We start from the raw sequence: 25,952 nt of genomic DNA, 5'->3' as shown, positions 1-25,952 counted from the left end.
GAGTTACTTGGGCAAGTTGGGCAAGACTCCGCGCTCCAACACACGCTGTGAGGGCGGAACACATGGACAAGTGCACCCGTTAAAGGTAAGTGTATTGTCTTCGAAGGCACTAATTACACAGACTTAGCTGGGTGTCTGCAGCAGCCAGGCGGAATTAGGTTGTCCGCAATTGCCGACAGCAGCGTACACTCGCAGAGCTAGTACGGATGCCCAACTTAGAGTGCCATTTAACGCGTTGAGACCGTTATTCGCGTTGATTCACAAGCTGGCATAAAATTACTGATGCAAACAATTACGAACGGCCGTTGTTTGCTGGTCGCACAGTGTGCCTGCGCTGTTCATTGTGCAAGGTGTCATGTTGACGAATCATATAACCTTTAATACGCTGCGCTGTCGCCACGTCATGCTGTTATTGGTAATACGAGAAGCAACACCAAAAGTGCTTCTCTTCCTGGTGTGACATTATTCTCATACACAAGCGTCTTTAGATACGTGAGATCGAATAAAAAGAAGTTAGTAGCTAGGAAGCTTTACTTCGTTTAACATTAGGACTGGTTGCTATCGCATTATAATTATTCGCCATTTAAGTGAAACGGATACTATTAAAAAATAATAGGAGAAATTTCTCTCACAAAAAGTTTTATATCAAACTCTCCCATCCTCTACGAGATTCCTCTGCCTAGCCGATGAATCACGTACCACATACGTACCATCACCGGAAATCAACACACTGGTGTGTCGCATCTAATGACTTTTGGACCAGTGAATAGGTCTACTTTAAGCAGGTCTGCAAGAAAGCGACAAGATTGGTCATTGTGCCAAAACTGCTACTTCATCTACGAGATCTGGTGGCGGAGAAGTGCAAATTGTGAGATACCACCCTTGCTTAAAGCATTTGCTTAAGTGCACCGCACTATGACAAGTGAGTCGGGGCTTACTGCAATTTTTCCTCAAGTTCCTCGACTAGTGTTTCACTTATTTCCTGGTGAGCAGATCCGGCGGCAGATACCGCAAGAATCAGTCCGGTATGAATCCTTGCTTAGAGAGCTCTGCCTGTGGATTTCACCAGCGCCGAACCGGATACTGTGACCCATGTGGCCACGGAAATGCCCTGTGATAACGAGATGTAAAACAGCTGCCTACGTCTTGGCAAACGCGTTGCTCTTGAAGTTACGTACAGCGTCAAATCGTTACTCGGGCAAAAGACGCCGCATGGTTTCTGCTACAAGTCGTCGCTCGTGATGGTTGCTGATTTATTCCGGCATACGGACTGCTCTACGGTGGTCTTTGCACTCCTACTCTCATCACTTGGACAAGTATTCGAGGTAAGCATACCTACGGATGTTTAATATTGTCGGATCAGTAGCTAGCTCAATAGAGTAATACTTAAAAAGATTGAGATACTTAATCGATTGTGTTGGCTATGCATTCATGGTCGCCTTCATCGTGAAGAAGCAAAGTGCACTAATTGTATGGTTGTAATTTGTAATTGTATATTGTTAATTATAATCAGAAAAGGTATGCAAACACATACACTTAGAGATTGAGGATTATGAGATGTGTTGTTTAGCGCGTGGTAAAAAGTGAGAGTGTACTTGAAAACAAACACGAGTACCCGACATTCTAGGTTACATTGAAAACAAAAACGAACATTAATTTAGTAGCGTGACTTACAGCGAAGAACAAAAAAGCGAGGCTTATTTAAAGGCGTCGACACTAAAAAAACGAGCAAAGCCATGGGTCACAAAAGGTCGGCTAGACTGAAAACATGAGCTCGCATGCGTCCGATGAATACAGCTGAACCCGGAAAGGGTGTACCGGGGATCATGGAAAATGGTCTTCGCCAAGTCTAGACAAAATAGGATGAACTTGACTAAAGATGATTCCCATCACAAGTATTTGTTAAAATTAGTTAAACCAAAGTGCATGGGTGCGCAGGAAATATTTTGAAACTATTCCATTTAGACACGATGGTCTAGATACGTCCGCTGTTCAGACACGATTGATTGATTAGCATAGAGCAAGCTTTGGTGCTTTGTACCTCCAAGGAGAACTAAGTAACAAAGATAAACTTTATGTGGGAGCCATGATAAGATGATCGAAAAGTAGGAGAACGCTTAGGTCAAGATACTGAATCCCATCCGGTAAGCTCAATTAGCTTTTATATTATTTCATTATATGGCTGATTTATATGTGCATATGATATTATTGTAGCCTAATATCGCACTACCCTGTCAAAATGTACGCACATAATTTGAGTCTTACATCGTTCAATATGCACCAATTTTGTTTACAGACTTCAGCAGAGAATAAACAGGATGGTGAAAGTGGTGAGTAGACATTAATCGATTTCATACTCAAATATTTTTGGCTAATTCAAGATGTGCTGGCACCTCTTCCAACAGCCATTGCCACCTTAATCCCGGTAATCCGCCCCGCCACGGCGGTCTAGTGGCTAAGGTACTCGGCTGCTGACCCGCAGGTCGCGGGATCAAATCCCGGCTGTGGCGGCTGCATTTCCGATGGAGGCGGAAATGTTGTAGGGCCGTGTACTCAGATTTGGGGGCACGTTAAAGGACCCCAGGTGGTCAAAATTTCCGGAGCCCTCTGCTACGGCGTCTCTCATAATCACATGGTGGTTTTGGGACGTTAAACCCCACAAATCAATCAATCAATTATTCCCGGTAATCTGTGTTATGTCTTTGCAGCTTTAACGCAATAAAAATAAAATGGACGGATAAACAAAAACAAGGGGCTTGGTAACGAAGCACCGAGGCATTATGCCACAAGGCTGGATGCTTCCTATAGCTTTCGCTTGGGCAGGGCACACTGGTAACTTAGTGTTCTATGCAGAATAATCTGAGCTTCTCGAGGAGACGCGCTGGCTCGGAGCTCGCTCTACGGCGACCATAACGTCAAGACCACGTGAAGCGCTTGATAGCAGAGATGATAAAAATGGGTACAAGAACGCGCATGGTGTTAATAACGCATGTGAGTGAGTAAGAACAACTTTATTATGGTCCAGTGCAGACGCTAAGGTTGCCACGCGTCACCCGGCCCCTCCCACGTGGGGTCCGGCAGGTCTAGCCTGATGGCCCTGTCACGGGCACACTGGACGGCCAGGATTTGGTCCTGAAGTTCTGGGCTGTGCAGAAGCGCATCTCACTCGGGTTTGCTATAAGTCGGTTCAAGCGACCCGCACTCCCAGAGCATGTGTGTTAACGTAACGTTCTGCCCACAAGCGGCGCAGGCGGCATCGGGGAATTTGTGAGGATAAATGCTAACGATGGGTACGAATGGGTTTGAAGTAAGCTCAACGGGACGGCCTGTGCTCTATTGAATTTTGGATGGGGCATTGGGAATGCCCGCCTCGCCATGTTGTAATACTTGGTGATCTCGTTGTGTGTAGTAGGCGTGTCTTTGTGTCCCACGTCGTCGGCACTGGAGCCGTCGCTCAGGTCGAGAGCTGCGCGGTCAGTGAGCGCGCGCGCTGCTGTGTGGGCCGACTCGTTCGGGTCCAGTGCGACGCCGTTTACGGAGCCGACATGCGCGGGGAACCAATGTATGGTGTGTGTGTGTGTGTGTATGGTGGGAGTTTGTTCTCTTTCGGGCAGGTTCTTTCGTTCCACCTGCAGCAAAAAAATTTCACTCTAGAAGGCAGCAAAGGTGCACACGATGCTTTTTTTGTGCTGCTCATTTTGCTTATATCAAAAATTGCAGATAAGTATAAGCACAGGTGGTCGCCAGGGACGCTCGCATTATAGCTGCAACATGGCAATGAATGGAGACGTTGTGAGCATGGTGAAATAAATGCGAGACATCGTAGCCACGTGATGATATCTCTTTTACTTTTGCGTGATTGTACACTTAGTTTGCGCAATGAAGCTCACAGATTAATTGTGCCTCTTGGCGTGAGAATCGCTTTTCGGCGAAAGCACACGTGGTGGGCGGATGCCATCTTGGCCGCGGGCATCTGTCCATAATCTGATTATCGCCTGAACTGGGATACAAACTCGTTGCTTCTGAGAAGGCCCCATTTCAACTCGTGGCTGTCATGGGTCTTGTGTGACTGTCTAGCTTTTTATTATGAGGACGCTAAGCAGCAGATTATTTGCATACAAAATAATTTGGTTAGCTTGTACTACTTGTGCAAGGCCGATGCCATTGAGGAGCTTGTGATAACCTAGCTTCTTTCAGCTTTTCAAGTCACCCCGGCATGGTGGCTAAGGTACTCGGCTGCTGACCCGCAAGTCGAGGGGTCGAATCCCGGCTGCAGTGGCTGCATTTTCAACGGATGTGAAAATGCTGTAGGCCCATGTGCTCAGATTTGGACGCACGTGAAAAAACCTTATGTGGTCAAAATTTCCGGAGCCCTCCACTACGGCGTCTCTCATAATGATATGGTGGTTTTGGGAAGTGAAACCGCACATATCATCTTCAGCTTTAAAGTCGGTCATCTACTGAACTGCTTGTTCGGCCTCGAAGTGAAGACCACATAATCTTTGTTTCATAAATAATATACGAATTCCCTAAGGCTTATTGACCATTACACTTGACAATTTTGTCTTCGTTGATATGGTTTCAATTAGAAAAAATAATTTGGGTGACAATAAAAAGTCATGATCAATGTGGAGGTGATAAATTTATCTTAATTAGTACGATACTAATTAATATACAATTAGCAGGAGCTATTTAACACGGTTTTACTTTAGCGAACTCTTGATTACCTTCGAGTTAATTAGCATAATAAGGTTAGCTTGTCAACTAGCATGAGTTTGTTGACCTGGTCCTAGCCTTATATGGCTTTCTCTGCAAGGTCTTCTTAAGATGTAGCGTAATTACCTCGGCCTAACCACGAGCTGGTTGTCATTACCTTTGTCATAGTACGTTTTGACCAAGCTAGCCAAGTATACTGCCGATCCAAATAGCTAATTAGACGGGCGCACGTGCTTGGGCGCTACGGCAGGCGACGAAGACGACGAAGAAGGCAAGCACCGGCCGAGCAGCGCGCTAGAATGTGCAAGCCGACCATGATGATTAACACGTGGCCTCGGGTTTAAGCTTCGGTCGTAATGTGATACGCTCCACCGGAAATAATCTCAGAGGCCGCAGTGCTGATTATTCTAAAACAGACTTGGTGCAGGACTAAAAAGTTCAAAATTATTTTCAGTACTCTGTGCCTCTAAAAATATGATCCCAAAACAATTCTGACACCTTTAGTGAATGCGTGCACTTCTCTGCTGAGTTTTTAAAAATAGACCAATAAAGAAGATGGCTGCGGTTGGAAACATCTTCCAGCTTTGTCGACCGTCCTTGCCCCGATGCCTGGTTCCATCTTAACCAATGAAACGTGGCGCACTGAGGGGCGGATTGGACTTTTTCGTACTCTTGGCTCATTGAAAATAAAGTGTCGCCAGATCATCGTCAGATCCCGGGCTGATAACGTGTTTTGCCAAGTACGGGCGATTCTGCATAGGGCCCCTGGTTTTAAAATTTTCTGTTGCCTGTTAGTTCTTTCAGAGGTTCAAAAATGATCTATATCACGCTTGACCCTATTCTATAAAGCATCACCCCATAAGATGCTCTCTTAAACATGCCGCGGAAAGATTACTAGTAGGATGACTCCGAAACGAAGCACAATCTATTTGGACAATCATGGCCTAGGTATAGCTTATACCAAATGTGACCCTAATAACGTGAACTGCTGAATAAGTCAAGGTCTTCTATCCTTCTCGTACGGCAAAGTGAGGCGTCAGTCTAGAATCACATCGCTGCTAACCAGTGAAAACACTGAAGATTGGGCAGCAAGCTTACAACTTGGCTACGGCTGGCCGTGGATTGTGGGCGTTGATAAACTGCACAGTGAATTTTCCTAGGAACAGGATATATTCTTCGGTATTTTTTTTAATGTGATCAACACCCCTCTAAGCCGGGATCGCCCATTCCAAGGGGAATTTTTTTAGCTCATTCGCTGTACAAAACACTGACACACAATCACACGCAACACCAGACATCACATCAACAAAAGCATAGTCCAATCGCACACCGCTGTTAGGCCATCAAGTACGAGCCCATTGCACCACTACTAGCAATATAAAACTTTTCAATCCACCTACACATCTACAACTACCACTTCTTGCTATCCTGCACTTTAAAACGTGTATACACATATGCGTTGAGAAACGACGGACAAACGTGCGAATATGTTAATTATTGACAACGTTTCGTCGGCAGGCGGGCCTTCCTTCGTCAGAGCTCTTCAAACACACACAAACACACACACACACACACACACACACACACACACACACACACACACACACACACACACACACACACACATATATATATATATATATATATATATATATATATATATATATATATATATATATATATATGTATATTGTAAGATGGCGTCGAGTACACTCAAGACTCTCCTTTATTGACCCGAGTATGAGCCCCACAACCTAAACTTGACTGGTGATGATGAGTATGTACAGATGAAAAGATGGGACGCATAAATAATGCTCACACTTATTTTCCCCACGCACTTGAGCGGCCAGCCCTGCCGAGACTTAGGCGGGAAAGGTACGGCGCACAAAGGGTTTAAGACGTGAAACGTGGACTATCTCGGAGGCACGGTAACGACGGTCCGAGGAACCCTCGACGCGAGTGACAAGGTAATTGACAGGAGATGTTCGTTCACTAACAACGTAAGGTCCTAGAAAGCGAGACTGAAACTTTTCACACAATCCGGGTGTGCGAACAGGCGTCCAAAGTAGTACTTCATCTCCAGGACGGAAGGTGACGTCTCGACGAAAGCTGTCATAGCGTTGCTTGCGGTCTTGTTGACTGGCCTCCGTGTTGAGTTGAGCACGTTGCCGGGCCTCAGCAAGCCTGGAGACGAAATGTTCTGGCGTAGTCGTCGACGTTTTTGTCATTGCATTGAAGAAAGAGGCGTCAATGGTGAATGTCGGCGCACGACCATAGACGAGGAAGAAAGGTGAATACCCGGTGGTTCGTTGAACAGCGGTGTTGTGTGCGAATGTTACGAACGGCAAGATATTGTCCCAATTATCGTGGTTCGGTCCGATGTACATGGATATCATGTCGATTAGAGTCCGGTGGAATCGCTCTGTCAGCCCATTTGTCTGCGGGTGGTAAGCGGATGTGGTCTTATGAACTGCGCCACAAGCTTTTAGAATTTCGTCCAGAATTGTCGACATGAAGGCCTTTCCTCGGTCACTTAACAACGTGCGAGGTGCACCATGACGCAACACAATGGCTTCTAAAAAGAAGGCGGCAACGTCTGAGGCGGAGCTAGTGCGTAGAGGAGCGGTCTCCGCGTATCGTGTGAGGTGGTCGACGTCTGTGACGATCCAGCGGTGGCCCGCTGGCGTTACGGGAAGTGGCCCGACGAGGTCTATTCCGACAACGGCAAAAGGTGTGTCGGGACATGGAATGGGTTGTAATAAGCCAGCAGGAGCTGAAGTTGGTCGTTTCCGGCGTTGACAAAGTGCGCAAGAAGCGATATAATTAGTCACAAAGGTAGAAAGACCAGGCCAGAATAAACGGCTCCTAACGCGGTTGTAGGTCTTTTGAAATCCCAAGTGTCCAGCTGATGGTTCGTCGTGCAATGCTTCGAGAACTTGTTTTCGCAGGCAACGGGGAAATACTGGCACCCACCGATGCCCATCCGCATTGTAAGTATAGTGCTGCAGGACATTGTTCTCTAGCTTGAACAGCCGTAGCTGACGACGTAGTCTGGCATTAGGTGGCATTAGGTGGAGAAGGCGAGCCATTCAAGTATCCGATGATGCGGTTACAGTAGGGGTCGTCACGTTGGTACGCGGCAAACTGGGCGCTTTTGTTTAAAGGTAGCGACCCAGCAACTGCCAGGGGTGATAGCGTGAGTGTAGAGGAAGCCGCTTGATCACCTGAGGGGCATTCAGGATGCGTGGTTGGAGGTGAAAGTGGCAGAGGGCAGCGAGAGAGAGCGTCAGCATCCTGATGCTGTTTGCCGGATCTGTACACAACATCAAAAGTGTACTCTTGCAAACGCAGTATCCAGCGCCCGAGGCACCCAGACGAATTCTTCAGCGAGGACAACCAGCATAGGGCATGGTGGTCGGTAACCACAGTGAAGTGGCGTCCATACAGATAAGGTCGAAATTTCTGGATGGCCCAAACGACAGCGAGACATTCCTGCTCTGTTATCGAGTAGTTCTGCTCTGCAGGTGTTAGTGCGCGGCTGGCATACGCAACTACTCTCTCACGTGAAGTGTCGTCGCGCTGGAGGAGGACAGCACCGATTTTGTGGCCGCTGGCATCTGTGTGCACGAAAGTGGGTGCACTCTCATCGAAGTGACGGAGGACGGGGTCTGATGTCAAAGCACGCTTAAGGGCTTGGAAAGCACACTCGCACTCGTCAGTCCACGTGAAATCCGTCTCTGACGTCAGAAGCATGTGTAACGGCCCCGCCATGACAGCAAAGTGACGGATGAAGCGGCGGAAGTAAGACGCCAGGCCCATGAAACTTCGCAATTGTTTTTGATTGCGCGGACATGGAAAACTAATTACGGCAGCAACCTTGTCGGGGTGGGGTCGAACGCCGTCTTTGCTCACAAGGTGACCCAATACTTTGATGCTTGTGCTGGCGAAGTGGCACTTTTTTGTATTGAGCTGTAGGCCAGCGTTCGAAATGTACGTTAGAACTTCGTCCAATCGCTTAAGGTGCTGAGAAAAAAAAGTAGATGAATAAATGATGATGTCGTCTAAATAACATAAACAGGTTTTCCATTTGAGACCACGTAAGACGGTATCTATCATGCGCTCGAATGTTGCTGGAGCGTTGCATAAGCCAAAGGGCATGACGTTAAATTCGTAAAGCCCGTCAGGCGTCGCAAACGCTGTTTTCTCCTTGTCTGCTTCGCGCATAGGTATTTGCCAATACCCGCATTGGAGGTCGAGGCTGGAGAAATATTCTGCGCCTTGTAGGGAGTCCAGGGCATCATCTATGCGTGGAAACGGATATACGTCTTTTTTCGTGATCTTATTGAGCTCTCTGTAATCAACACAAAAGCGGACAGAGCCATCCTTTTTCCGGACCAACACCACAGGAGACGACCAGGAGCTGGATGAAGGTCGAATAATATCCTGTTTGAGCATGTCGGCGACGTTCTCCTCAATGATTTGCCGTTCTGCCGAAGAGAGACGGTATGGGCGGTGGCGTACAATGGAGCTGCCTTCGGTTTCGATGCTGTGCTCTGCAATGGAGGTGCGGCCCAGAACTTTGCAATGTACATCAAACGAAAGGCTGCGCTTTTGGAGAAGGTCTAAGAGGTCTTTCTTTTGCTCAGCAGTGAGGTGAGGACTTATGGTGTCATTTAAGGTAACAGTGGTAGCCTTGACATCAGTAGTAGCAGACAAAGGCGGTGATTCTGCGTGAAGGGAACCAGCGAAAAGGGCTCACTGTCAGCGAAGCAGCTCACAGCAGTGCCCTGGGGCAGCATCACTGGCAAAGAAGTTGGATTCAAGGCGGTGACCAATGCTTTACCGTCGTTAAACCGCACAAGGCCGGGTGCTATGGTGAGCCCTGCAGGTTTGGAGCGAACTGATGGAGCTATGAACACGTCACCATTAACTATAGTATCCGAAGCGATCGTTAGAAGTTGTTCATCTCCTGGCGAAATGAAACAATCAGTGGCAGCAACGAAACGGAAGCTGTATGGGTCGACATCCGATGAACTCTCAGTAGCTGACATTTGAATGACTCGCTGACGACACGATATGAAAGCTGATGCCGAAGAAACGAAGTCCCATCCTAAAATTACTGTGTGAGTGCACAAAGGAAGTAAAAGAAACTGAATGTGGTGAAGGATGCCATCTATGAAAACGCGGACTGTGCAAACACTTGAAGGCTGAATAGGGACTCCATCTGCGCAACGAAGGGGAGGACCATCGTAGGGCGTCCTAACTTTCTTCAAGCGGGTACAAAAGTCTGCACGAATTACGGAAAGTGATGCGCCTGTGTCCACCAGTGCCTCTGTCTGTATACCTTCAACATTGTCACACATGTCCCGTTAAGTCGGGGAGGCGATCGCCGGGCTAATTCCAAGGGCCGAAGTATCGGCCCCCCGAACCGCACCACGAAAGCGTGGACAATTCAGAAGTGGTCCTTATTGGCGCACCAGCAGACGCCGGCTGTGGCCCAAAGAACAAGTCAGAGCCGAGAGTTGATAAACAAAAAAAATATTATATTCTCAAAAATGGCAGATCGAAAACAATACACAAGAATGCACACTCCACAATAGTTACATACAATACGTCACCAATCAAACAACGTACTACACAGTACAATCAGCCACACTCAAAACAACGGACACAGACAACGATACGCACTACAATGCAGTCGCATGCATTGACCCCACAAGACACTTAAAGACTAAAGAGATAGAAAACCTATCCAGTCCAAAGTTCTTGGAACAAAAGTCTGGATGATACTCTTCCGAGAATCACTCACTCAAAGTCCAGCGTTGTTGTCGTTCCGCGCCCTCTAAGTTTCGCTTCCAGGAAACCTCCCGTCTTCAATAGGCCACTCTGCAAGCTTCAAACTTCTTCGCCCGAACACGTCGGCTTCACACACGCAGCTGTTGCCACGCGTCCTCGCTCGATAGCGGTAGACACACGCTCTTGCCTGTAGCTCGAGTCGTCACCCCTCAGGTGGAAATCCTCTCCATCTCCTGCTCGTCCCTACGGACAAACCTTCGCCGACTACACGGCGGGATCCCTTCGCACTCTGGCGCAACTTCCGTCTTCTCCTGATCTCTCATCTCGGCTGCTCGGTTAAATACCTTGCGCGCGACATTCCAGACAGTTCTCGTCCTTTCGTCGGCGCGATACGCAGCGAAGGCTGGGAAGAGGGCGAGACGGTTGGAACGCCCTCCGCGGCCGATGACTCAACTCGGCCGAACACGCCCATTTCCTTCTCGAACGTTCCAGTGTTTGCCCGGCCGCCGCTGTGGGGTGAGGAGGTTCATCGGCGAAGCCATGCTTCCGAGAGTCGAGCGCGCGCCCAGGGGAGCCTTGGATGTTTGTTTTCTTTTTTTTTCTTTTGACCTCGCCGCGTCTCTCTGGGCGCGTTATCGCAAGAATTTGGCGGCGCGCCCGTTTTTAGCGCTCGTTCTGTGACACTGCCCCCCACTTTAAGAATATTATCTCATAATATTCAAAACCACACAAACGAGCGCGAACAGTCACCACACACTCTGAAACACTGTAACACAAACCGTCGCTCATGACACTTCACATTCGCAATAGATCGCTCAATACAATTGGACATTACATTCAATCTCACACACATGAAATATAACCGCAGGTACATGAGTACAACGCTTCATCACACATTCCAAATCATACCAACGTACAAGGTTCTGTCTTTACAACAATTATACAACACTATACATCACATCACAGCACAGACACTTCGACACTTGTGACACAGGATAACACAACACTAACACAACATATGGCACTCAGCACTGCCAAACACATTCTGATTCTACCTCCGCACCTATCCTGTGTATTTCGAGCTGCGCTTGCGTCCTTTCTTGCGGTGCTCGCTCGATCTCTTCTTGTTTTTCTTTGATCTTTTTCGGCGAGCCTTTTCCAACGACGGGGTCTGAGGCGGCGTCTCAGCCATCGTTGTCACTTCTGACACCGTTAACGGGTGGTAACACTCAACCGATCCTGTCACCCGCTTGTTCACGTCCCGACATTTGGCGTGGCTGGCCAACTCCGTCTCATTTGTACTGGCGGTCGGTTGAGGTCGTGCCGACGTAAGTCCAGTTGCCCAGCGCGTGAACTCATTCAACACGATCGTCTTCTCATTCGCTGTCTCTTGCGCCGCGACTTCATTTTGTGTTCTAGTGAGATCCGTCATGGGCTGCTCCTCCACTGTATCTCGCGGTCGCTGGGTTGGCGAGGGCTGTATCTTTGGGTCTTCTCCCAAACATTCCGGATCATTCGGTCCTCGCGCCCCGTCGATGTTTCCGATGACAAGGTCGTAAAGTGGGGTCATCATACATAGAGCAGTAACCTTCCCGCTGAAGTACGGGGTTTCCACATCAATCTCTGCTTCGGGAAGCATCCGAACCGTACGGTCAATTAGGCAAACCGGTTTCGTTCTGCCTGTCAACTCACTTTCCCGTACCAAATTTCTCCGCACGATAACAGTGGAGCTACCGGTATCTCTTAGAACTGTAATCTTCTTCCCCGCAACCTTTCCAGGCAGCGTTGGCATTCCCTTCGTAACACCGGTTGGCCGTTTTGACATTACAGCTCCCACAATAGGAATTTTCTCCCCATTCTTCAACTCTACAAACCCATCGGTGACGGCATTATTATCAGATTTCGGTGCCACCTGCACACAGGATACCTGGTGAGTTTGACTCACTCCGTTCCGACAAGCGTCTGCTTTGTGCCCAGTCTGACCACACTTGAAACATTTTACTGCCATAGGGCTTGTAAAGTTCGTTCGACAGTTTTTCGCGCGATGACCCACTCGGTTGCACAGAAAACATCGTGGAATGCTCTCTGGTGCACGCTTCTCCTCTTCGGGAGCCAATTTCTTCGAATCATCGGGACAATCCTTCTTGACCAAATTAGTTCCACCTTGCGCTTCCAAGAATTGATCAGCCAATTCAAGCATTTCTTCAAGTGACTCAGCCTTCCTCTCTTTCAAATACAGCGACAGGCTTGGGTGGCAACTAGTGAGAAACTGTTCTCTAATTAGGAGCTCTCTAAGCTCATCGTACTCCTGCGCTGTCCCTGAAAGTTCAATCCATCTGTCGAAATAATGGCTAAGTCGGGCGGCGTACTGTGTAGCCGTCTCACCATCAGCTGGCGTTCCTGTCCTAAATCTGTCCCGGAATCCTTCTACAGTAAATCTAAATCGCTTCAGCAAAGCAGCTTTCACCTTTGCATAGTTGGCTGCATCGGTCGGCGTCAGCCTACCGTACACACTGAGCGCTTCACCACTCAAGCAAGTACTCAAAGCAGTTGCCCATTGATGTTCCGGCCAATTCTGGCTCTTCGAAATCGTCTCGAATCGGTGAAGGTATGCGTCAAGGTCGTCCTTCCTTTCATCAAACGCCACGAGCAGCTTGCTTGGGTTCAAGCGGAAGCCATGATCTTCCCGTTCGCTGCTTTCAACTCTAGGTTGGACGGGAGTTTCACTTCGCTGTTGCAACCGGAGCCGCTCGAGTTCCATCTCGTGCTGCCGCTGCCGTTCCCTTTCAGCCATCTCCGCTTCTCTTTCTTCTTTCAGCTGTCGCTCCTTTGCTTCTCTTTCTTCTCTCGCCCTCTCAGCGGCCAGCTTTTCTCTCTCCAGCTCCAACTTCAACTGCTGCTCTCTTTCTTCTTTCAGCTGTCGCTCCTTTGCTTCTCTTTCTTCTCTCGCCCTCTCAGCTGCCAACCTCTCTCGCTCCAACTCAGCTGCTTTTTCTTCCTTGGCCCTCTCAGCTGCCAACCTCTCTATCTCCAACTCAGCTGCTTTTTCTTCCTTGGCCCTCTCAGCTGCCAACCTCTCTCTCTCCAACTCAGCTGCTTTTTCTTCCTTAGCTCTCTCCGCTGCCAACCTCTCTCTCTCCGCTGCCAACCTCTCTCTCTCCGCTGCCAACCTCTCTCTTTCCACCGCCTCTTTCTCCTTCTGGCTTACCCACTTCCGTAGTTCAGCGCCAGAAAGACCCATCTTCTCACCAAGAGCGAATAACTTTTCGAGATCCATTGTGTCTCGCAAATAAAACCTTGCCGCGTGCAAAAAAGTATCTGCCTAAATCAGTCTATCGGAACACTCCCCTGCACTCGTTAACGAGAACACTGAACAACACACGAAATCGTTCCGATAGCACTATCGCAACTCGAGGCTCTTTCTCACTACTTTGGACACACTGTGCACCAAAGGTCCTGTGTCGCGGACGCCAGATTAATTGCCACACCCCGGTCCCGTTAATTAGGGGAGGCGATCGCCGGGCTAATTCCAAGGGCCGAAGTATCGGCCCCCCGAACCGCACCACGAAAGCGTGGACAATTCAGAAGTGGTCCTTATTGGCGCGCCAGCAGACGCCGGCTGTGGCCCAAAGAAAAAGTCAGAGCCGAGAGTTGATAAACAAAACAAATAATATATTCTCAAAAATGGCAGATCGAACACAATACACAAGAATGCACACTCCACAATAGTTACATACAATACGTCACCAATCAAACAACGTACTACACAGTACAATCAGCCACACTCAAAACAACGGACACAGACAACGATACGCACTACAATGCAGTCGCATGCATTGACCCCACAAGACACCTAAAGACTAAAGAGATAGAAAACCTATCCAGTCCAAAGTTCTTGGAACAAAAGTCTGGATGATACTCTTCCGAGAATCACTCACTCAAAGTCCAGCGTTGTTGTCGTTCCGCGCCCTCGAAGTTTCTCTTCCAGGAAACCTCCCGTCTTCAATAGGCCACTCTCCAAGCTTCAAACTTCTTCGCCCGAACACGTCGGCTTCACACACGCAGCTGTTGCCACGCGTCCTCGCTCGATAGCGGTAGACACACGCTCTTGCCTGTAGCTCGAGTCGTCACCCCTCAGGTGGAAATACTCTCCATCTCCTGCTCGTCCCTACGGACAAACCTTCGCCGACTACACGGCGGGATCCCTTCGCACTCTGGCGCAACTTCCGTCTTCTCCTGATCTCTCATCTCGGCTGCTCGGTTAAATACCTTGCGCGCGACATTCCAGACAGTTCTCGTCCTTTCGTTGGCGCGATACGCAGCGAAGGCTGGGAAGAGGGCGAGACGGTTGGAACGCCCTCCGCGGCCGATGACTCAACTCGGCCGAACACGCCCATTTCCTTCTGGAACGTTCCAGTGTTTGCCCGGCCGCCCCTGTGGGGTGAGGAGGTTCATCGGCGAAGCCATGCTTCCGAGAGTCGAGCGCGCGCCCAGGGGAGCCTTGGATGTTTGTTTTCTTTTTTTTTCTTTTGACCTCGCCGCGTCTCTCTGGGCGCGTTATCGCAAGAATTTGGCGGCGCGCCCGTTTTTAGCGCTCGTTCTGTGACAAACATACACCAATAAAACATTCGATGGGCGGTCCGGAGGAGTTTGAAGCAGTTCGAAAGATGCAGCTTTCCCTCCCGAAGCTGCACTGTTCAGTTTTCCAGTTGGCGGTCGGGAATTGAAGTAGAAGGTCGGAGAGGAGAAGAGGAACGCCGCATCGGTGAAGGTGAGCGACGACGTGAGAACCGGGAACTGCCAACTGGGTCAAAGTTCTGCGGAGACGTCAACCGACGTGTGCTGTTCGGATACAGCCGACGATAGGGTGGTCCAGTCGCGTAGAAGTCGTCCCGTTCAAAGTTATTGTAGCTTCGTCGTTCGTCTTGCTGACGGCGTCGGCAAAACCTTGAAATATGACCACGGATGCCGCAATAGAAGCAAGTCGGTCGCGAACTGCGCCAGGCGTTGTAAGGCTGGGAAGATGGTCGCGGTGCGAGTGAGTTGAGCGAACCATGCACTTCGGGCGCTGGTAGCTGCATTGGGCTTTGCTGGGGTGCAGGTGTCCTAGCAGCAACCTGAGCATACGTTGGCATGGCCACAGGATATGAGCTCGGGACAGGTGTGACAGTCATCGAGGCCAGGCTCTGGTGGGGCGCAGGCGTCGTTGCAGCAACGTGAGCATAACTGGGCATGGGATGTGAACTCGGAGCTGGTGTACTAGTCATCAAGGCCAGTTCCTCCCTCACGACGTCCCGTAAACTAGTAGCAGGTGGCGTCGTTCAAATGTCAAGGTGGCGAGGTGAAGCCTGTGCATAAAGTTCCTTGTGGATGATACAGCGAATCAGTGCACACAGCTCTGTTGTATCATGACTTGAGCTCAGATCAGACATATCAGGTTGTACCCGAGTGGTCTGAAGCTTCTCAAGGCGCTGACAGGTAGCGACAACATCGGCTACGGTTTGGGGATTTTGCACCACAAGCGCGTCAAAAGCGACAGTCGCAATTCCTTTTATCAGGTGGCGCACACGGTTGTTTTCCGCCATATCGTTGTCGATGCGGCGGCAAAGGGCGAGAAAATCTTCGATGTAAGAAGTGTAAGACTCGCCAGGGCGTTGAACACGTGCACCAAGCCTCTTTTTGGCGATATCCGAGCGCACTGACGGGTTGGGAAAAATTTGGCGGAGCTGACGTGTAAAGGCGGGCCATGTCGGAAAATCTGTGGCGTGGTTGAAAAACCACGTTTTTGCGACGCCGCTCAAGTAGAATGCCACGTGGGTGAGTTTTGCAGGCTCATCCCAGTTGTTGATAACACTCATGCGGTCATACTCCTCGAGCCAGTCTTCAACGTCTTCACCCGGAAGTCCTGCGAACAGCGGAGGATCCTTTTGAGGGCTGGTGACCAGGTGAGAAGGGTTTCTTGGCGGTGGGAGCGGTGGCGAAGCTGGCACGCTGGACTGGGCGACTTGCGACATTGCCGGACCCAGGTCGTTTAAGCGGCGGCCTGAACGGAGCTCCAGGGATGTATTCTAGAAGACGCTGGGGTGTCCGAGAACGCGAGAGGACGCAGGAACCGGGCAGCACTCTCCACCACTTGTAAGATGGCGTCGAGTACACTCAAGACTCTCCTTTATTGAACCGAGTATGAGCCCCACAACCTAAACTTGACTGGTGATGATGAGTATGTACAGATGAAAAGATGGGACGCATAAATAATGCTCACAATATATATATATATATATATATATTGTAGCCTCTGAAGAGCTTCCTATTATCGCACTACCCATTATACCCGACAAGCAACTCAACATACAAAAACGATCCACAGGACACGTCAACTTGGGAAAAAGAGTGGTCGTCCTGTTCTTGAAGGGGCTCTACTACATCAATCTCTTGAGTAGCATGAGCAGAGTCAGCAAAGGCAAATTGACAAACCTCAATGACTACAACCGATCTTCTGACAAGCACCAGAGCCAATGAGAACTTCATCAAAACCTCCATCACAACTGATATAACGACGTCCTGAAGCAAGGCTTTGTAGCACAGACAAATTCAATATTTAAGGTTTTTTTCGCATGAAGTAACAATGAACGAGAGATAAAAACTGCACTGGGGTTCTAAAAGCAATGCTTCAGGAAATATCTAAAGTAAGGAGAAATCCCCCCCCCCCTCTCATGTCTGCCGCAAGTAGTCAGACATCATCTCGTCAATCTCTTAAGAGCACGGAAACCGAAAGCATATCCTGTGTGCAAGTCACGGCAAGAAATTCAGTGCTTACATCATTTTACGCACTTACGGTGCTTTAGCTCATTTCACTTTTTCAGCTGTGACTTATCTGCGAACCATGCCTTCATCAGTGCCCACGTGTAAAACATGGACATGTTATGGAGGCCGCAACAGCCAGCCTCACCTGCCAGAGCTGTTCCCGAAATCACCGGACAGCTCCACTCTCGCCTCAAGTCTTTGCGAGTTTACCTAACTCTGCTGGGACACGGAACTGTGCTTGGATTTTCGGTTTTGTGACTTTAAGTCACTCGTTGTTTACTCTTTCTTGTTTGTAACTTTCAGCGTAAAAACAAGAAAAAGCCCTCTTTCGAGAGTGGAAGAACCACGTGATTTGCGAAGGGAGTGATGGTTAGTAAAAGCCAAGAAGGCAGAAGTGCTATAGAATAAAAGTATGGCGTTGGAGCCAGGCCACGTCTTCCATTAATCGTAACGTACGTCACACACATGCACACACACACACACACACACACACACACACACACACACACACACACACACACACACACACACACACACACACACACACACACACACACACACACACACACACACACACACACACACACACACAGCCCCGCCGCGGTGGTCTAGTGGCTAAGGTACTCGGCTGCTGACCCGCAGGGCGCGGGTTCGAATCCCGGCTGCGGCGACTGCATTTCCGATGGAGGCGGAAATGTTGTAGGCCCGTGTGCTCAGATTTGGGTGCACGTTAAAGAACCCCACGTGGTCTAAATTTCCGGAGCCCCCCACTACGGCGTCTCTCATAATCATATAGTGGTTTTGGGACGTTAAACCCCACATATCAATCAATCAATCAACACACACACACACACACACACACACACACATATATATATATATATATATATATATATATATATATATATATATATATATATATATATATATACTCAATATGATTTGTTTGGTACGTAAAAAGGTCGTGTGATTCGTGTCGTTAGCCCATAGAAAAAGAGTTGGAAGTGGCCGTCATAGAGACTAGCGGGGCTGACGAACACTCTGATTTTTCAAAAAAAAAATGCACATATGCACAGCAAAATTTAGACAGTACGATAACCAACGCTGTACCTCACTTGGTACAGCATCGAACTCGTTACTTGAAGTTCAAAATTTCGGTCTTAGCGTGCGGCAATTTATTTTTATCCACTTTACTTTCTTGAATTTTACATCTTGCTAGCGGTGTGTGTGTGTGCGTCTCTCTATTTGTGTCCTCGTCGTGGTGCGTTATACCACTATAAATGATGCACCCCAACCAAATAGCCCGGCAACGTGTCTTAGAAGATAACATCACCTATACTTGTATTGCCTTCCTTATTCGTTGATTCTGAATAATTTTAGTGCCCGTGCAGTTTAAAAGACACATCGGCTTTTGCGATTTCACGGCTATGGACACTCACTTTCAACTAGTTATGTTTGATGAATCAAAAGTAGGCTGAATTTCGTGGTTTACTTTACAATATCATCTCACGTGACTTCTCATTTTACAGATATTGTCAAAGTCACTGTTCGATCGATCATGGGCACATCAATCACTACTTCGTGGTCACGACCGGAATACCAATTCGATTTCTACAGGCTGGAAATGACCGAGGATAAACTCGACGCCAATGGCCGAACGTACCGTGCAAATTTGGGGTCTTGTGGAATCAGCAAGTATGCTCGCAACGAAACCGTAACTTCTTGTGGTGACTTCGAAGGTTGCACACATGTGAACCTAGAGATTTTCGCGCAGAGCCACGGGCCGCCCGAAAGCGCAAGGCTCGTGAGTGGAATAGAAGGCATATTTGTACCCGGTCAAGGTAAATGCCTTTGCTTTTGCTTTTGTGGTGCAAATTCGTCATGTCCAGTGCAGCGGGAGCGCATACATTTTGGATTCGTCTTTGCTGAACGTCTATTTCCACGCTCAAAAAAAAAAAAAAATGGACACGTCGCGTTTGGTTATCGTTCACAATAGCGTGGGCTAAATATAAAATTGCAAGACGCACCAGCGTGGGCAGACGCCAATGAAACATAGAAGGAGCTTGACGCGTCGTTGTTAATAAAAGCTAAAGTTGCTGATGTAGAAACAAGACCGCACTTGTTCATTCTCGAGATAGATAATATTTGCTTTGCTTTTGTTGTTACGCTTATCGTGGTTATACCCGTACCAATTATTTGCTTTGCATGTTTTAAACGTTGTTCCTATAGGCGAGAGGTCAACTGACTAGAGAGAAAATATGGCTTACTGCGATGTGATACCGAGCATCATAACTTTACCGAAAAGTTGCATTCCGAGACACAGCGACATACAAATACGTCTGAAGAAACTCGCTTTGGTATACGAATTGTTACAACAGTATATCACACGAATGGTACAACATAGCCGATAAGGTAGCAAAATCGGAAAGCAGATGGTTTAGACAAGATTAACCGCGAGAGGAAATGTGGTGTACAATAATAGTAAAGATCTATAAGTTACACGTTGAAACCAGTTTTCGTTAGTAGCCGCAAATAAAATTTGGCTTCTCGAATGGTTCTTGCGTGGAAGATGAATTTGTTCTATAAATTTCGCCTAGCTGACAAGAGCTGTCGAGTTTCATCTCACCAATGAAAAACAAGTGATATCTAATCAAATGTGTTGTCGATGTTTCAGATCCCGATTCTCCGTCAAACCTAACAATGGTTGAGATATCCTCCACAACTACGCGTCTCCATTGGGAACCTCCTGTTAAAGTGCATGGAAGATTCCACGGATACACCATAAAGAAATGCGAGAAGTTTACTTCATGTGAACGAGGAGAAAACATGCATGCTTGCTCCGAAAGCCACACGCTTGAAGAATGGCTGGACATCAATAACTACGTCAACAGCGAACTTTGCGTGCTGGTGACAGCAAGGGCAAGATGTGGATCACAAACATTAAGCAGTCGGCCACTGGTGGGAAAACTTACAAACATTTCATTTGGTAAGTATGTACATTTCTTCTATATATGAGTGATCTCGTGTCTGAGAGAGGGCGCAGAATGCAGAAACACTTGGCATAATAGTGATTCAATCTTTTTTTTCGTCAGCATTACTTTGAACCTTTTCAATGTCCATTATAGAACAAATGCCCCGCCTAATTTTCACCGACCTACTCTGTTCTGTGCAAGAACTTTTCATTCTACGCCACCAAATTTCTCACTTCGTCAACACAGCTAATAGTCTGTCCTCCTCTGCTACGCTGCCAACTAACGGTACACATTTAAACACTCTCAACTCATATGTTATCTTTGGTTCCCGTAGCGTCACCGTCCCTGGAACAGAACTAGCTTTGTTTGTAAAATATGCATTTACGTAGGTACTCATTTATCATGGCACTGCAGAGTCAAATAAACAAAGTCGATAGTGAGCAAGCCCTTACGTCTGCAATACCGGTGACACTCTGCCAGCAAGCTCCGTACCTCTCCGTAGTTTTTGTGATGCGTCCACACAGGAAAATATGTAAACCCTTCCCAAAGCGAGCGTGTATGTACGGCATATTTCGATAACAATGATAGCGCAAAGAAATAGGTCGCAAGATAATAACACGAAGACACAGACACCTAATCCTCATTAACCTGCTATTCGAATGTATTTTGGGTCAAGCAGGGCGACCGAACTGATGATTATTTTGTCATTTCCATGAAGAATAGCGCAATATAGCGAGAAAGCAAAAAAAGTAATTGAAAGTAAGCAAACATAGAAAAAAAATAAAGGGAGCCTGCGTAGCGTCCACCAGCCAACCACTTCGGCAGCTGCGGCCTCCTGGTGTTCATTTCACGGTTCCCATTATGCTTCCAATTCACTTTTTCATTTTGTCCGTCTGTCAAGATAAAGCGAAAACTGACGAGTGCACATGGCTAGCGTCCACAAGCCAACCATATTTGACTCCACTCCCCTCTCGTTCCGCTCGCCCTGCTTGGATTTTACATCATGCTACTCATTCATTTTTTATTAACTGCCCATCAGAATTGTCACGTGAGTGTCAAGGCCTTTAATATGGCCGCCAAAGGCTGTTCACTTTCATCGCACAATTTATTTTGAGGGAATCATTCTTAGCGATTTAGATGCAGCACTGAGGTGCTTAACGTAGATTTAGCAGAATAGTCCCTCATTGCTAATGAAAATCAATCTAAATCAGCATACAATTAACGCAGGCGATACTCAAGCAAAACCTCATACAGCGGTAGCCAGGTTCCTCTCAAGCTGCTAACTGCAGCTTTTTCGCCTAGTGTCTTCACAACCTTGTTACAAAGTAAACTCAATCCAATTCAATTCAACGTATGATTTTTAGCATACGTTGTATTAATGGCCTCAAAATTAGCATATATAGTTCACTGAACTGTTGAATAAACTTGTACTACTTGATTTGTTCTGCAATAATCCACTATACAAACGCTAAGTAAAAGTACTTTTTTTTCTTTTTTTCAGTGGTGCCTAAAGTGGCGAACGTTACTCTAATAGATGATGGGCCTGATTACTTCACCGTCTCCTGGACCAAACCAGCCGTGAGCTTCGACTACTACTGGGTGGAGGTGTTGTACATTGGCGACGAAAGCGACATGCTTACACCCCATCGAGTAGGTTCTTGTGCTAATGGCACTGCCGTACACCGCAGTCAAACTCAGATCACCTGCGACAAATTTAAGGCATGTGCCAACATAACTTTCACAATGCACGCGCATGTCGAGACTGCCTCGCAGCTCACATTCCCTGGAACAACGTTGAGAGGTATTTTTCTCCCAGGAAAAGGTACAGTGCTACTTCTCAATACATCACTTCATAGAAATCATTCTATCACATGAGAGTAGTTCATTGTTTCTGGCTGGCTCGGGTGAAATGGGATCGTACATGAAAATTCTGCACTGCTCTGAAGAATATTCACTGAAAATGACGTGTTCGAGATTGATGAGATGATTACACGGCTGCAACGCTGATTGTTGGCGATACAGGGGCCGCGCACTGAGCGTGAAAAAGCCCGCCAAGACGGTACAAGTGGTTGAACTGATCCCGTCTGTACCGTATTTATCAAGCTGAAACGAACCATCGATTGCAACGCGCACCCAATTTACATGACCTAAAGAAGTATAGCTATTCCCGATGCTAAAGCGCACCTGTTACCCTTCACCAAAGAAAGAGTTCATGCCATCGCACGAGCCTCAACTTCCACGCAATTTTCACGAGCAAACCAAATTTGCTCATATTTTGTTCATTCGCCAGCTCTTCTTCATCAACTGGATATTGGGCAAGGGGGCTGATTGATCGCAAAACGCACAGTTACATCATGGGACCCATTACAATGCCTCCAGTGAGGCAGAAAGTTATAAGCAAATGGGCTACCATTGTTGCCAGCAAACAATAAACGGTCTTATGAGATAATAGCAATGACGAAGGGCAGTGTAGATTTGCACCCGAATCCAACACGTATGCTATTTTAAAACTGAAGTTTCGCCAAGCAACGTGTGCATCGATATAGCGTGTATACGTTACTAAGTTGGTCCCGTCTAGAAACTCAACTGTTAGTCAGCGCTGTGTATGTGAGCATGTTGGTTTTCTGCCCTGCCTTGTTGCGCTGTTTTACGATCAGAACGGCGGTAGTGATTGCCTTACCTGAAAACAATTAGTCTATTAATCTATGTGACGGCCACCGGAACACCATCCATCATCATCACTTTCTAACATTCATTAAACTGACTTTGCCGATGAAATATGTTCCGTTAGAGACTTTTTGGACAAAGACAAAACTTAGGACGCAATTTTCAAGTTATGCTGGAATTTCAACAAAGAGCGGTTAGAGTCTACGTGGATATTGTGCCATGTGATAACATAAGGTGGCATATTGTGCAACGTCTGACGATCACCGCTGCCAATGCATCGGTCGCGTTACGTTGCATCAGCGTTTCCTTGAGAAACGCGAGTTCACATTTAGGAATGGGCTGATAGCATTACTTCGCAAACACTGTTAATTTGTTGCAATTGCATTACTCAGTTTTCCCTTGTGAGGCAACTGTAAAATTTTTTTGTTAGCCCATGTTTTCTTCCTAACCAGATCAACAGCCAGAACAGTGTCATCTATTATGATGCCAGGGTATAAGTATCGTGTCTTTTGATTCGGATATTTGCCTGTCCAATAAAAAAAAAGAAACTTTCGTTAGCGCTCTGAGCAGGCACTACGCCTTTGAGGAGGTCATTGGAAATGCACTTGTGTACTTTGCGCTTGAAACACCCATTTTGAGATGACACACAGATAATGTAATTACCAATAATCAGGAGTTCTTGTTTTTTATATCAGAATTTGACTGCACAGAATTGTCTCGAATATTGTGCGAAAGGTGAAGGAACAGAACAATTACGCACTAATACGAAAACTGAAAGCCATGCTATTTACCCTTCATTAATTTTTGGAATCCTTTGCGCAACGCCGCGTAGATAAAGACTACGATGCCTCTGTATGCTTCTCTTTCGTCGAAGACGTTGAAAAGATAGTGTGCTGTGGCGCCTTCTCATTTCCTTCGTTATCATAGCGTGATTACTGTGTTGTATAGTGTTTTCATGATACTACGGACATCTTGCTGCGGTTACAAAGCGGCAGAGTGGAATGGCTGAGACTGGTTTCAAAATGCTTGTGGTGTGCTAGCGATACTTTAAGTGTGATGCACGGTAATAGAATTTACATAAGAAGTCAGAACATTTGTGTGAATATAAGCTCCTTATTTTGTTGACGTGGTAATCTCTAAAGAGGCCAGTGCAAGTGTTGCCTATTAGGAGGTGCTTTTGCAGTGATCAAGGCCTGCCTGAAAGAGGGTTCATAAAAACCACCTCGTGCGCTGCTGCACAAACCCAGTGACACATAGCGTGAAAAAACGCAGAAAAAAAATCTGTTCAACATACTAGCTATTTAACATAGTCTAGCGCGCTGAACTCTAGCTGAATTAGCTCACGATAAATACCCATTTCGACCAAAAAATCCGTTGTACAATGCGAATATTAACGTCCAAGTTGTAATCAAAACATTTTCAAACTAAACACGGAAACATTTTTCAAGTATAACTATTCTGGTCGGGTAAACATACTGCAAACGTGAAGAATATATATTTATGTCACATCTGGCGAAGCGATACCGAGTATGGCAATGCTGTTACTTTTAACTTCCCTATTGTGTATTTAGTAGAAGTCATGTGGTTGATATCTTATCCACTTATCTTACTGTCACTAGGGTACCTTGTGCGAATAATGTGGGAAAGGCTAGAAAACGCGTGCAGGGCACCTGCATGTGCTGTATATATATATTGATCATCACGTGGTCCGTGTGCTGTTGTATGATCTATTTCGTTACATAACCTATGCGTTTAAAAGGTATTACGAAAGACTTAAATGATTAAAAAAACCCAAAATGTGACCATTGAGGACGTCGCTATGAATGTGAAAAAAATCAACAAAATTACACTATGACTTAATGACGCCAACTTAATATCTACATCTCGAAGGATGCAACGTGGTGACGTCTGCGATCTTCTTGATAGCAATATGATACCGCTAAACATTTCACCACATAATCAAGCCACGCCGAGTAGTCAGCGCATGGTGAATGGTTTGTGAATATCAGAAATAACGGGAAACTAAACAATGCGCAGGAATTTTTCAAAAGCTCTGATCTTGAAGACAGTGTAAAGCCACCCAAATACTTTATAGAGGACAGGATGGTGGACTATAGAGTACTGACAATTACCTATTCTGTAAGGCCCGATTCTCTGCGGCGCACCTATAATCGGGAAAATGCGTTAGCATGTAATTTCTTTCAAATCAATACCTTTCAAAAAGGGGTGACCTATTATCTTCGTTATTGCAAATATTATGTGGCCAAATTCCAACACTGGCCCAGAACAGACGGACTCGGATCACCATACTGTCACAAGCCTCTTCTGTGAAAGAAGATGAGTTTAACTGAAAACGTTTCGTTTCGGTGAAGCTCTGTTAGCGGTAAACGAGAGGTTAAGCTACAAGTGATATACGCTGTACACTAATAGCGAAGAGAGCGTCGTCCTTCGATAACCTTATTTTTTGTTTAGGTGCGGCAGTATTTACACATTCGGCATCGAATGATCGAGTGTGATCTGTGGTGTCGGCGCTAGTTCAACAACAATCTCAATTGTTTCGCTTTCGAGCGGGCAAGCCTATCAGGAGGTTGAAATTCTGGAAGGCTTGAGACATTTCTGCGAAATTCACGAAAAGCACTGTGTAAACTAGGCACCGCATATTAGCTGAATAGAAGTACGGAAAACAGCATGTTTTGTAGTAATTTAGCCTGAGTGAAGGTGCTCCGACAGGACCAAAACTTCAGGCTGGGAAGCTGTGGGAGATTGTGCTGCTTCTCATGGCTCCCGAAAGCAAAAGTTTTGGTGTCTTTGGTGTCCAGCAGACCGGAGATGCTGGTAGAGCATAATGGTTTTGTGACCACTGGAACAGGATTTCTGCGGCACACTGCATAAGTATTTTATGTAAAACACTGTTGGCCTTGGCTGATTGCTTCATACATGCGTTTCATAATGTACCTGAGCGAAAAATGATGAGCGAGTAAGCCGTTGGCATTCACG

General features: G+C 46.9%; 1 protein-coding gene across 2 annotated transcripts in view; it reads left to right on the top strand.

Annotated features, from left to right (window-relative positions):
* Nucleotides 1–1,138: 1,138 nt before the first annotated feature.
* LOC119164352 (tenascin-like) overlaps nt 1,139–25,952 on the top strand; it is a 36,182-nt gene continuing 11,368 nt past the window's right edge. Inside the window, exons 1-5 of one of the 2 annotated variants that reach the window (XM_075871486.1) lie at nt 1,139–1,325; nt 2,297–2,330; nt 18,846–19,157; nt 19,991–20,302; nt 21,790–22,110. In XM_075871486.1, the coding sequence (XP_075727601.1) occupies nt 1,242–1,325; nt 2,297–2,330; nt 18,846–19,157; nt 19,991–20,302; nt 21,790–22,110 (1,063 nt within the window). In that variant the 5' untranslated portion in view covers nt 1,139–1,241. The remainder of the gene's footprint in view (nt 1,326–2,296; nt 2,331–18,845; nt 19,158–19,990; nt 20,303–21,789; nt 22,111–25,952) is intronic. The other variant, XM_075871487.1, reaches the window with a different exon arrangement.

This window comes from Rhipicephalus microplus, chromosome 8 (genome assembly GCF_043290135.1).
Source record: "Rhipicephalus microplus isolate Deutch F79 chromosome 8, USDA_Rmic, whole genome shotgun sequence".
NCBI classification, from domain to species: domain Eukaryota; kingdom Metazoa; phylum Arthropoda; class Arachnida; order Ixodida; family Ixodidae; genus Rhipicephalus; species Rhipicephalus microplus.
Note: the sequence above shows the minus strand (reverse complement) of the source record. Positions and strands in the feature narration are given on the sequence as shown.